General features: G+C 45.7%; 1 protein-coding gene across 2 annotated transcripts in view; it reads right to left on the bottom strand.

Moving 5' to 3' along the window:
• Nucleotides 1–397: 397 nt before the first annotated feature.
• Nucleotides 398–12787, bottom strand: part of LOC121657791 (glutamate receptor 1) — a 119964-nt gene continuing 107574 nt past the window's right edge. For both annotated transcript variants that reach the window (XM_042013887.1, XM_042013886.1), the window contains exons 15-16: nt 6011–6145; nt 398–3696 (exon numbers count right to left, since the gene is read on the bottom strand). In XM_042013887.1, the coding sequence (XP_041869821.1) occupies nt 3508–3696; nt 6011–6145 (324 nt within the window). In that variant the 3' untranslated portion in view covers nt 398–3507. The remainder of the gene's footprint in view (nt 3697–6010; nt 6146–12787) is intronic.

The raw sequence follows: 12787 nt of genomic DNA, 5'->3' as shown, positions 1-12787 counted from the left end.
GGTGCAGTTTACCTCAGTAGTTGTCAGTATTTGGATAAGTGGCCTACACCCTTTAATTCCTCCTCTCCTTCCCCCTTCAGCAGGCTTTTAGATGAGGAAGTTAACAGGTCAATTGTGTGAAAACTGAGTGAGAAGCATCCTAAATGTCCAAGCCTCTGAAACAGCATGGGAGCTCCTAGGAAAGCTGATCCTGGTAGGGATTTTTGGACCAGTGCTGGTTCTGAGTTTTCTCTGAGCTGGCCACGTCTTCTCTCTCTGTAAAAACAAGCTAAAATCGTCTAATAGCCTGCCTCAAAAAATAACCCCACAAGACTCCAAACAAAGCAAAATCATTAATTTTGAACCCAATGAATATTTAGTTTCCTGACTCTTGGGTAAATATTAGATAGATTCCCAATTTCAACCTGAAGCAGTTTATTCAGCTGCTGTTCACAAGTCAGACACAGCAATAATCAAAGAAATCTCTTTTGATTCAGGTTGGGTAATATTGCCTGAGGGGTAACATAATTTTCATTTCCACACATCCAGCACTGGCACAAAACGGCATGGACAGGTATGAGAAATGGATCATGGATCCTTGGTTCTAAAATTCCAGCTGATAGTTTCCTTTTTTTTTGTGTAAATAATAATTACCAATAAAAATGTTGCTTGAAAAAAAGAGAATGTGAAAAGAAAAACACCATTGCATTTGATAAAGCAAAATCCTTTGCAGTACTGCCAAAAGAAAAAAAAAAATAAAAGAAAGAAAAACCAAAAGAGAGTTAAAACAAATACAGCTGTTAAATAAAAGATCCAGGTACCAAAGAGCAAAATTTAATGAAAGCCAAAACTGTTAAATATGGAATCCTTTAGAGAAAAAATGTCAATGTCTTTAAGAGTTTTACCATTACTCTATTTTTAAGAAAAGTGTAGTAAAAATACGTATTACAAGTTTACATTTTCCACGCTTTTGTCCTATTCATCTTTTTTTTTCTTTTTTTTTTTTTTTGTAACCCCTCCGCTGATCAAAAGTCTTTGACAGCTGCATCTCCTATCTTCATGTCACAGGTGGCCAGTCCTAGCACTGCTCTTCTGCTCACGAGACTGTCCAGCTGCTGTGACCTGCTGCCACGGGGTCCTGTTCCTGGAGAAGGATGGGGCACTGGTGGGTATCAGCAGCCTGTTCCCACCACACTGGCCTGGGACATGACAAGAGCTGGGTCAGGAGACTCATCTGAGGGCTCTGGGCATGGAAACAGGAGCTTGTGATGGTAAGAATTCCTCCACTGTGCTAGCGTTACACAGAACTGAAGTTAAAGTAAGAAAAGCAGGTTAAAAATAATGATGAACAACAGAAACACCACCCTGAAGTGGTGTTTGGAGTGGTTGATAACAGAGTTCATGTTCAGTGATGAGAGGTGAAGATCACAATGGTTCCCAGTTGTGGAGAGGAAAACATTGGCACAAGACATGCTGTGCCAAGGCTTAGGACCTTGACTCTGACTTGCTGGTCTCCAAATTGTTGCATGACGAGTGGGTAAGTGGAGCAGATGCTTCAGACCAGGCTGGTGTTAAAGGTGGTAGATGTATTGCTCTGCACAGTCATACACTAATGGAAACTGGTATTCACACAGCTTCCAGTCTTACTTCCAGATTCTCCTCATAGACCTGTGCCAGTCATTTGCCTGCATCATTTTCTCTTCACCTGCCTCCCTTCTTTCACGGCTCCTCTCTTGCTATGTTGCAAAAAACAGAAAAGAGAAAAGAAAATGAGAAAAAGCAGCTCAGAAAGCTCCAGTAGCAGCTCAGTCCCTGGACAGATGTTTGTCGGATTCTGTGAGAACCTTTGAACTTTATTTGCCATCAGTGAGATGGAACCAGGCTAAGTGGGCTCACTGTAGCCTCTGCTCCACAGATCTTCTCCCTCACCAGATGTTCCCCTGGGAATCCTTCACTTGAGGATGTCACACTCCTGAGGTGCCTCAGGCCCACCAGGGTGGGAAGCATTTGTCTGTCCATGACAGAGATTCACAGAATGAACCTTTTGTGCAGTTCTGGGAAACCATTCCTGCCCGCTTGATCTCCAGGCCTGTGCTTGGACCCCCAGCTGGCTGTCTGGCACTGTGGGTTTCTTGCTGACCAAGTCTGGGGTCAGCAACCTGCTTTCCTGGCTTGTGGATGCTTCCCACTCTCTAAGGACACAAGTGGGAATCTGCTACGGCTGGCTTTGTACCCAGACAGGCCACAGCTTGATGGGGAGACTGAGTGTGACCAGCACTGATGCTGCTGAATGTCATGGTGGCTTGAATTAAGCTCTTGTAGGATCTCTTCCTTGGTTTGCTTCAGCAGTTCCTTCCACGAATCCATTCTGGCCAACTATCTACAAAATGTCCCTCTTAGTTAGAAAAGAATGGCCATAAAGGGATTTCAGAGCAGAAGGGCAGGGGTGTTCCCATTGCAGCCCCATGACTTGTGGCACGTTGCGCTGGTTAATTGGCAGCTGTCTACAGCTGGATGTCTGGAGACGGTCTATTCCTGGCTTGAGGTGGTTCCCTTATGTGACCACCAGAAAGGGAGCACACACAGAAGCTAAGCAATGAAGAAATGGTTCACAATTGCTTATTAGCCCCCGATAACCTGGGCAGGAGAGTCACACGTGAGGGGAATACCACATTTACTTTCCCTCTTCAGCAGCCGACCGTGACCTTAGACCAACCCTCTGCTCCAGTCTGCCACTCTCCACTCCAGGCACGTGATTCTCCTCTTGAATGCCCACTCATCCTCTCTGGAAGAATTGCTGCTTTGTCCTCACGCTACCTGGGGTTTCCAAACTCACCCATGACTTTGCCCCCTGTAAAACAACCTCATGTTTTTGTTCAGCTTTCCTCCTGCATCGAGTCCTTCCTGCTGCAGGGAGAGCCGGGGGCAGCTCCATCTGCCTCGCTGCGATAACTCCACAGCCCGAGTTCACCACAGAACAACAAAGGCAGGATCACGATGGACATAAGAGGTCAATGCTGACACCCTGCACAGAGGTCAACTTGCCACGTATCAGTTTTTCTTTTTTTGCTGTTAGTAGCTCAGACACTGTGGTTTGCATCCCAAACTAAACCAGATTGAAGGACTGAGCAGGGAAGGGGGAAAGGGCTGATGTTACCCTGACACCACAGGAATTAGTAAGAAAAAATATATATATTGCACACACTAAGACTTATTAACAACCAAGTTAAAACAAAATGGCATAGTCCTCATTAGTGTTCCAGTGGTTCTTTGATCAGGGATGGTTCACGAGTCTGTAAAATCCCATTACACTCTCCTTATTGCAGTACAGACCTGTTTCTGTTCTCCTGCCAGTGGATCTGTTTGCAAATAAAAAGGGAAATTGATTTGATTTCCTTGAGAAGATCCATCCAATTGTCCCTTCTGTCATCATCGTTTGTCTTGTTGGTGTTGGGTATGTTTTTTGGCTCTGGAGGGGTGGAGTTGGGCTGCCCCTGCTCTCACCCAGGCAATGGGTCAAAAGGCCGATTATAATCCCGTAGCTCCCAGGGACATGCCAGTGCTGTGGCTCATGCATGGGATCGTCTGCATGGATTTGGGGAAATCGTGGCTGACCACACGTCCATTTTCTCCACTGCCTCCTGCTGCAGCCGGCCTGGGAAGGGTTGATGTCCGTATGGCTTCGTTGATTGATTGCTGTGGGATTAAACAAAAACCCTTTTTAGGAAAGACGGGGGGGTCTCCCCCTGTCCTTTGCAATGTTGGAGAAATTACAATATTAACCAGTATTGTCTTTCTGTCACTGTTCTCCCCTTCCTTGTCTTCATTCAGGCTCTCACTTTCTGCATGTCCCCACTGCATCTGCTCTGTTCATTCACACCTCTTCTACATGCAAAATTAAATGTTTCAGCAGTATTTTGGGGTATAAAGCATCAGTGCCATATGCCAAAAATCTATTCGAACTCTACAACATAAGAACAGTCATCCTGGATCTGAGCAGAGGTATTTTACACACTTCCCCCATAGAGATGCTATTGCTACTCCAGGGCTGTTATGCACGGTGGACTCTGACTCACTGCAAACATATGTTTAACTTTCCTCATGTGAGAACTTGAGCATGTGCCTATGTTTTTGTCTACAGTGATGACTGAGGTAACCAGGAAGTGCAAGCCTAATTCAGGAAACAAAATTTCATCTTCCTGTTCCAGATACATCCGAAATGTTTGCTTTCAGAAGTCTAAGGAAACTACCTACTTAGAACAATTCAACTAAAAGATAAAGCTAATTTGGTTTCTTTGCATTCAAGCTATCTCCAAGGGCACCATCATTCTTTCTGGACTGGGGTAGTCAGGTGAAGAATTATCCATAACAGATAAATCTGGAACAGCTACTCAAAGCCACTCAACTTGGCGCCTTGCCAGGCCTGGAACAGCCTCCTGGGCTGCTGGGATGTGCAGCTCGCCCAGGGAATCTGTAAGAACTGGCTCAGCAGAGACTGGGATCAGAGGAACACCTGAGCTACATCCCAGAGAGAGCCTGGACTCTGCTGACTGGCTTTGCATGGCAGCCACTGATGGGACAGTCAGGGACAAACTTAGAGCTGATGTTAACATTGGGAGCATTGATTTGTTCCCATGAGATTGGTTTTAACCTGGCAAGAACACCACAAGCTGCTACTAATGTGAGTTAGAGGGTCATTTCAAGGAACACAAGGGAACCAGCACCAGGGCAGAGTCTCCTTAAGACTAGAACTATGGAACTATTGCATTCTCACACTTTTTTTTGCAGTGCATTTGTGCCATACCTGGCTTTTCAGTGGGCAGAAATTATAATCTAATCTTTGTAGTTCCATGGACACTATTTGCTCCTATTATTTTACCCCCATGCTCAAGGTACCTCTCATTGCCTGTGGAATTTCCTGAACCTCAATGGGAAAAGAGCTGTAGCACATTTTCAGTGCACTAGAAGTGTTATTATTGCTGACAAAACATCGAGCATGCTGTAAAATGATGACATAAAACCCAAAGAAGCAGTTGCTTATTTTCCTTTTGATTCTGGGTGAGTTTCAGTGAAATAAAAACCTATCTGGATTTTTTGAAACTCACTGCATGCTTCATAGGCTCATCACAAATTCCATGCTCATGGGAGGGGTCAAGATGAGGAAGACAAGGGATGTGTTACATGTCCCACTGCCTCCTTGTACACCATGATACCTGCATAAGGGATTGACAAGCTATACTTGCTCCACAGATGCTGCACAAATGTTTATCCCCAAGGCTCTCAAATCTAATCCACTCTTGACACAACACTCTGAAACTCAGGCACACCAGAATTTAGGGCTGAAACAGATCTCCTGGGCTGTAGGAAATACGCTTCTGCAAGACCATGACAGGGTGGAGTTATAAAAACCTTTACAGGAGATATTGGAGGCCAATTTCTCTCAAAGAGGACCCATAATTCTGGAATTTGGAGGCCCACATCACCCATTCCAGGGCAACAATACTTTGAGCATATATTGGTATTGTCAGCCTGGAAATGGTGCCAGCAGGGTGCCAGCAAAGGGAACAACAGGATATGAATCATTACTGTGCTCCCCCAGTTTTATCTTCTGTTAAGAGCCTGGGTTTGGGGATTTTTCCATATTGCAGCAACGGCTGTATCACACCAGCCCCAGCACACTTCATCCATGCTGCACACACATTGCCATAGTCTGCCTTCATTAATTTTAAGGAATTTCAATGTGTCTCTGTTGCTGCTTGTGCTATGGCTTTGCTCTATATCTGGATTTTGAATTAGCATTCTGCCACATGTCTGATCTTGCATCAGCTCCCCATGACAGCCCACTTGACCCTCTTTCAGCTTCCTCAGATGCTCCTGCTCCTTTCTAGCAGGTTGAATGACACAGTCACTTCATTATCCCTATGTCCTGGCTTTCCACCCATGGTCTGGGCTGCATCCGTCTCTGAAGGCAGCTTTGGAGCCGGGGGAGGATCAGAGAGAAGGTGTGAAAGGCCGTGGAATGGGTTGCCACCTTCATCCGCTTTGATTCACTTCTGGACTTGTAACAAAACTCGATTAAGGCAACCAGCATGGCAAGTCCGAGCCCACCGATGAGGATATAGAAAACCCCCGCCACATTGCTGAGACTCAGCGCGCTCGTCTTGTCCTGGAAGAAAAAGGAGAAGGGAGGGAAAGGAGGGCACATGGGAAGGAGAAGAACAAAATTAATATGGAACTGCTCTGGGAATGATATCCACAACATAGCAGTACTGGCATTACATCATCTTCCTCTTTAAATGAACAAGTGACATTCCTAAGAGCATTCTTAAATTTTTAATTCAGCGTCTAGTAAATCTAACATTTCCCTCACACAAACAAATAAACATTTTCTCAGCAATGTGACTCTTGGTAAAGGTTTGGGATCTCTGTTTTTCAATCAGCTAACTTAAATGCTTGTTTTACCCAAAATGCCTAGTTTGAATTATTGATTAAAGGAGGAAAAAAATTGGAAGTTTTCCTCCTCTGTGACATTTGCTTGTCCCTGATGTCTCGCCTGAAATAACCTGTTCTCTTGGAAATGCTCGTTCCTTCATTCCTAGATTGTTTCCCCCGCAAATTCTGTTGCTGAGCAACACATCGAAGTGGATGGGATTTTTTTCTTTTTTTTTTTCTTTTCCTTTTCGATTCTGGGGTTGAGGTGACACCTGAGCTGTCCTCAGAAACTCATTTGATTTCTATGTAATAAGGCAGTTATTTCATATGCACTCAAGACCTGCTGATGCATGTCTAAGCTAATTATTTGGTTGGCAATAAATAGGGCTATTAATGAGCTGCAACTTTCAGTCAGCAGCTACATTCTGATTTTACAATTGCCTAATGAATCGTCATGGCTCTCTAGGGAAGAGACAAGGCTCAGAAAGACTCATTTTACTGCAGGAGAAACCAAGTTCCCACACCTAACCCTGATGTCACCCCATGCAGCTTTCAAAACCTTCTCCTCCACGATGACCAGGTTGAGCTGGGGTGTGAGAATAATCTGGGCAGCAACAGGATCCCAAACTGGGCTCAGCTCCATGTGCAAGGCTCCTGTTTCTAGGACAGGCTTTCTCCAGAGTGAACCAGAGTCCCCTGCTCCGTGCTTGCTGCTGCTCTGCAATATCGACTCAGTACCTATTTACCAGTAGAGATTCCCCAGGGCCAGCCCAACAGCTCAGTGCAAATCTGTTGGGGCGACCAGAGTCTGAGCAGCATTGACAGCCCTGCTCTGTGGACATGGGAGGAAAATCACATGTGGCTTGTTTGAGATGTAGCCACACAGTTAAAGGATAACATCGATGCCTGTAGAAGCATCTGCAGCTGGTAATGAAGCCTCTGCACAGTTCTTGCTGTTCTTCTCTGCTACTCCATGGACACGTGGACTGGTGGGTGGCACAGCCTGTTCCTTGCCCCTGTAGGACAGTTGATTCACTTGCTCGGCTTGGCAGGTTTTACAAGAAGCAACCCACAGTTTTTGGGAAGGGTGGGGATTCAGGACACAGAAAAGGATATTGGAGTGACGTCGAAAGGCTCCAAACTGGAATACCAACATGAGCACGGAAGGTTTCAGTACAGGGCGGTCTGCCTGACACTGGTACAGGCTTTCAGGCAAGTACATTTTGCAAAGGATCCTGTCTTTTTCTGTATTAGGGTTTGATGGCAAAAAAAGTCAACCCTCAGGCACGAAAACATCTGAATTTTCAAAATTAAAAAAACCTCCTGTAACAGAAGAGAATGTAATCTTTTCTTTTTTTTTTTTTTGATTAGCAGAAAAGTGGGTTCCAGTCAAGAATGCTAAAAAGATATTTTTTCTTCTATTTCTCCTTCACCTGACCCACTGCCAGTGTAAGCTGCCAAGCTTCTTCCCAGCTGGAGCTCCTGCCATGGGCTCCAGTGCCATAGGGAGCAACTTTCCGTCCTGAACCCTCTGCTGAAAGAGGCAGAGGTTGTTATGGGGCCATCTCTGCTGAGTTTCCATTGCTGGAAAAAACTCCACAAGTGACCTCATTTTCTGTGCTTTGCAGATTGATCACTTTGGCAAGGGACTCGCCGCTGTCACCTTGTGCTGGTGGGAAGGTTGGGGTTCTCCCTTGTATCACCTTCATGCACTGGTCAGGCTGTAGTCTTGATGCTTCCTGTGTGCTCTCTGTAATGAGGGATTTCTGCAAATATCCTCTTAATTTCTGCAGTTTCAATATTTGAAAGATTATTTATCTGGTCTTTTCTAATCTGCCTTCATGCAGTTTTCCCCCCAGGCTTGACTGTGTATTTGTTCAGCCATCTCTTCTCTGCAGATTGTTGGGTGCACTTTTAAGCACCAATTGGGAAATGCTGGGAGATTTTTAGTGGAGATACAGAAAAGCAGAGCAATTACTCTGAGGAAATTGTGTTGCAACATATCAGGTACTTTGCCTTTTTAAATTCAGTCTGAAGGAGCTGCCCCAGCTTCAGGGAGGAATAAAGACACTAAAAGAGGGCTGCCCTCCTCAGCATCCTGATCTTTTAGCCTGGCTCCTTAAAGCAATGTGGCTGATTAGCACACGCTCTCTGCTCAGAGGGAAGAATGGGACAGGGATGCAGATAGAGCAGCCTGTTTATCTGTGTATTACTAATAATTGTCAGCCTGTACTTTCACCTTGATTTAACAGAAGGGTGGAAATCTCCACAATATCAGGAACCCCAAAGCTTTGTGCAAAAGGATGACACTGCAGACAAGAGAAAACCTATTGATGCTCTCCCTCAACCAAATGGATCAGTGCAATCCATACACAGGTCTTTGACTTGCATCTATAGATCCTTAGGATATCTGTCTTCCTTGGCGCTATTGGGCATGGGAATACACAAATTTCAGGGTTTATTTGCCATGATATTTATTTCCACCCTCAGTTTGAGGTTCATGGTCCAATGAGGCACCTCCTCAGCTGGCTGCAGTGGCAGAGCAGTCTGGCAACCAGGAAAGGCTGCTGGTACTTAATTCCCACTTTCCTCCTCATGCCAGCAGCAAAACAACCAGTAAGAGAGAGGAGACGACCCAAAGCAGTTTCCTGCATCACCACTACAATTCATTTCGGGGCTGTTATGTTTTTCTTCCATTTACTTTGCAGTAGCATTATTATTGTTAATGTTATTACTCTTACTGCTGCTATTCCTGTTACTGTGACAGTTTGGGTGAACTGAAAGTTGTCTTATCCAGAAGGCAAAGGAGAGCATTGTGAGGCACAGTGGTGGGCAAAGCTGCAGGGAGGGAGAAAGCAGCCTTTCACTTCTGCTTCCCTAGTAAGGTTTCTCCCAAGGAACCAAAGGCAGATTCCTGGGGCACTGAGGAATGCTGAACTGCAGGAGCACGGCTGATGGCACAGCCTGCTACCATGAGCAGGCTGAGAAGTGAAACTGCTCCTGTGGTGATGCTTGACTTCTTGCTCATCCTCCCTTTAATATTGTTTTTCTTCCTTCCCTCTCCCCACAGGATGTGCAGAGATGTTCTCTGGGCAGGAGTGACATCTCTTTTCTCCCATCAGCTGCAGGACCAGGCCCTGAGTGCCCCACTGAGGCTCTGCCTGCTGTTTCCATGTGTGATCCTGCCCTAGTAATGCTCATAATAACAAAAAGTCCCAAATTATTCTATCTGCTTGAAAGGACATTCCCCTCCTCTCTGCTCAGACTCTGTGACACCAGACGCTCTCCTGCAGAGCTGCCCATCACCGAACCAGCTTGTTAGTGGGAGTGTAAATGTCACTGCTCATCTCCCTCAGCAGCAGAGCCCTGACGTGGGGGGAAGATTGGCAGGTGAAAAGAGAAAGAAAAACCCATCTTCCCAAGAGAAAAACCCATCTTCCCAGCCTTGTTGCTGCAGCAACCCGGCACCTTCCCGTCTGTTACTCTCAAACATGGCACCGTGTCCATCATCCCCTTTGTCATTATTTAATCCTTGTTGGCTGACAGGCATTAGGGCCAAATTTTCCCAGTTTCCCAGCAGGGCTGGTCCCTTCTGTCACCCTGCATGAGCAGAGCCCATTGGCAGCACAGGGCGATGGCACCTTAAGTAGTTGCAGTCTCCAGAAGATGAACTGTCCTTAGAGCAGGTGGCAGCTCCAGGGGTTGAGCTTTTACCCCAAAAGCTGGGCAGAATTTAGTGGGGTACAGCCTGAAGCTCAGCAGTGAAGGACATAGCACTGCCCATTGTCTCAGAGTGCTGCCAGGGGATGTGCAGGAGCACATGGATGGCTGGGGAGGAGGCTGCTCAGCATAAGACACTTTTGATTTGAGAACCTGCCAATTCCCTGCAAAACCAGGGCAAGGCACTTCAGGATTTGTTCCTTTTCTTTTTTATTTTTTTAACAAAAACAAAATTCCTGCACTGGAGGATTGGGAAATGTGTGTCTTTGATAAAAGTCTTTTAATTGCATGAAGTGACCTGGGTGTCCCTGAAAGCAGCTTGCACCTTGCCATCCTGGTCTAGGAAAAAACTTCCTTTCTCCCAGTGTCTTGCAAAAGCCCCAGGAATCCCATCTGTCTGCCACAACATTTAGAATCAACCTTGTCATTACATTTCAACAATGCAAGGCATCCCTGGCAAACCCATTTCATAGCCTGCAAAAAGGGCACTCCATCCTGTGCTTGTTTGCAAAATAAGGTCCTTCTAGGAAGTGCCTCTTACAGTGTCTGTCTCTCTTCTGCTGTGGCAAGTAGAGGGGACTCAGACAAGCTGGGAGACAGGACCAGGAATTGGTGGATGGTTTCTAGCTACATGCAATGCTGGAGGTGAGTGTGCATGGAAAAGCCCTGAGCCTGTGGGAAGGGGTGGCTGGTGCATGTTCACAGTGGGGACAAGAGCAGCAGGGACATTGCTGCCCAGTGCAGGACACTGCCTGGGATGTCCCACTGTCTGGCAACGCAGCTGGGGCCATGGATTGAATGTCCAGCACCTTGTGGGATGACATGACATATCAAAATATTCAGCAAAGCAGGAGTGTTTGCCTCTGGAGTTTGAGTGCAGATCCACTGATGTATCTATTGTTTCTTGATAGGAATTTTTCTGGATAAAAAACTTGGTGGGCAATAGATAGGCAAACAGACTAAAAACAGGATGCATAGACATCAGTGCAGGCATGGAACATCATCTGGGACCAATGAAAATAAGCCTGGGAAACACCAGAGGTTTTGCCAGGCTCTGGCTAAAAACCTTGGGCACAAACCTTGCATCCAGCTAGGCCCTCACCCCTCTTCATTAGCACTCATCATTCTGAAAACGCTCTAACTGCAAACTAAGCTAAGCTCAACAGTAGACAGAAGTGGGAAGCTTTTGTCATGCCCGTGTGAGGAAAGATGGAATAGCCTCCAACCTCTCCAGCTTAGCTCTGGAACTTGGCTGTTGAGAAAAGGTGAGTGTTTCAGCCTGTACTGGAGGGATCTGTGCCCACCATGGGCAGGATGGGGAAAGCTGGGCTGGTTCTCAGCCCTGCCTGCCCTGCCTCATCCCTGATCCATGGGCACCATGGAAAAAGGAAGGGGATGCTCATGCAGCAGCTGGGCAGCTCAGCTTGTTTGCAGTAGGAACGAAAGAGCCCAAGAGACAAAAATGGATAGGACTTGGGTGGGCAATAGATGGGCATGTTTGCCTGGCTGCAGTTGTGAGAACAAGTGAGCAATACAATTTCTTGGTCTTTCTGTAGGTGGGAGAGGGGTCAGGTGATGTTTGTGTTGATTTCTCTGACGTTTCATGTCACAGTTCTGTTGCAGACACAGTGCAGACGCTGAGCAAGGAATAGAGACGAAATCCTTTTGTGTGACAGCCAGGACTCTTCACTGTGATCTTCCACTCCCAGAAAAAGCTTACACGGGTTAGGGTTTGTGCCTACTGATTTCACACACGGAGTTTCAAGCAGCTCTCATGACTTTAGGATCCAATCTCATTTATTCACATGTGATTCACATGTGTGTGATCGCGTTTTCCAAGCACATGTAAATAACATGTGATCAATATTGAGGTCATATGATCTACATAAACCCACGTGTCCCAAACCTTCTCTTTCTGTCCCTATTGGTCACCCTATTGCGCAGAATGAAGTCCTACACTTACTTCTTCTTTTTATTTTTTCCCAACAGAATAGTGATAAAGTACATTATTGTAGGGATTTTGTTTTAAACTAAACTGATTTCACATCCATTTCCTTACGGGCATTTTATTGGCTATGGAATTTCTCTGGCACTGATGCATGCAGGCTTGTGGTGAAGGAATTATGGAAGCTGTGTCATGGCTTCAGTTTCCCAGCAGAAGTGATTACTTTTCATTCATATGGTGACTACTGCTCAGTTGGTTACTTTGCAAAATACACGCACTCTACAAGTCACTCAGATTTTTGCCTGAGTGGGACCCATGCCATATTGTATAGCATGTCTTATAGAAGGGTTATTCTTGGATATGTGGAATGCTGCAGAGAAGAGCAGAATTTGATTTCAAATAGCGTCTGTCAGCCCCAGAATGCTTTACAATGCAATAAAGCATTTGGTGAGAGTCAGACAATTAGGCCAGGTGGAATAAAATATGACAACCTACCAAAAAACTGCTGGTAGAAATTTCCCCCTTCTCATGAAATTTGAATATCTTTAATCCCTTACAGCCCAAACCACTCCATCTGGCTCTGGAGGTGGGTTGAACATAGAAAGGAAAAGAATATATTACATTCTCTTTTCCAGTTTGCAGTTGGGGAACCCCAGTGGCATTTGAGAGCAAAACCAATTCTGGGCAATTGTGAAGGTCTTGCTGCAGCTC

This window comes from Corvus kubaryi, unplaced genomic scaffold (genome assembly GCF_017639235.1).
Source record: "Corvus kubaryi isolate FWS band 111438036 unplaced genomic scaffold, C.kubaryi_AGA036_p1.0 split1-37374, whole genome shotgun sequence".
NCBI classification, from domain to species: domain Eukaryota; kingdom Metazoa; phylum Chordata; class Aves; order Passeriformes; family Corvidae; genus Corvus; species Corvus kubaryi.
Note: the sequence above shows the minus strand (reverse complement) of the source record. Positions and strands in the feature narration are given on the sequence as shown.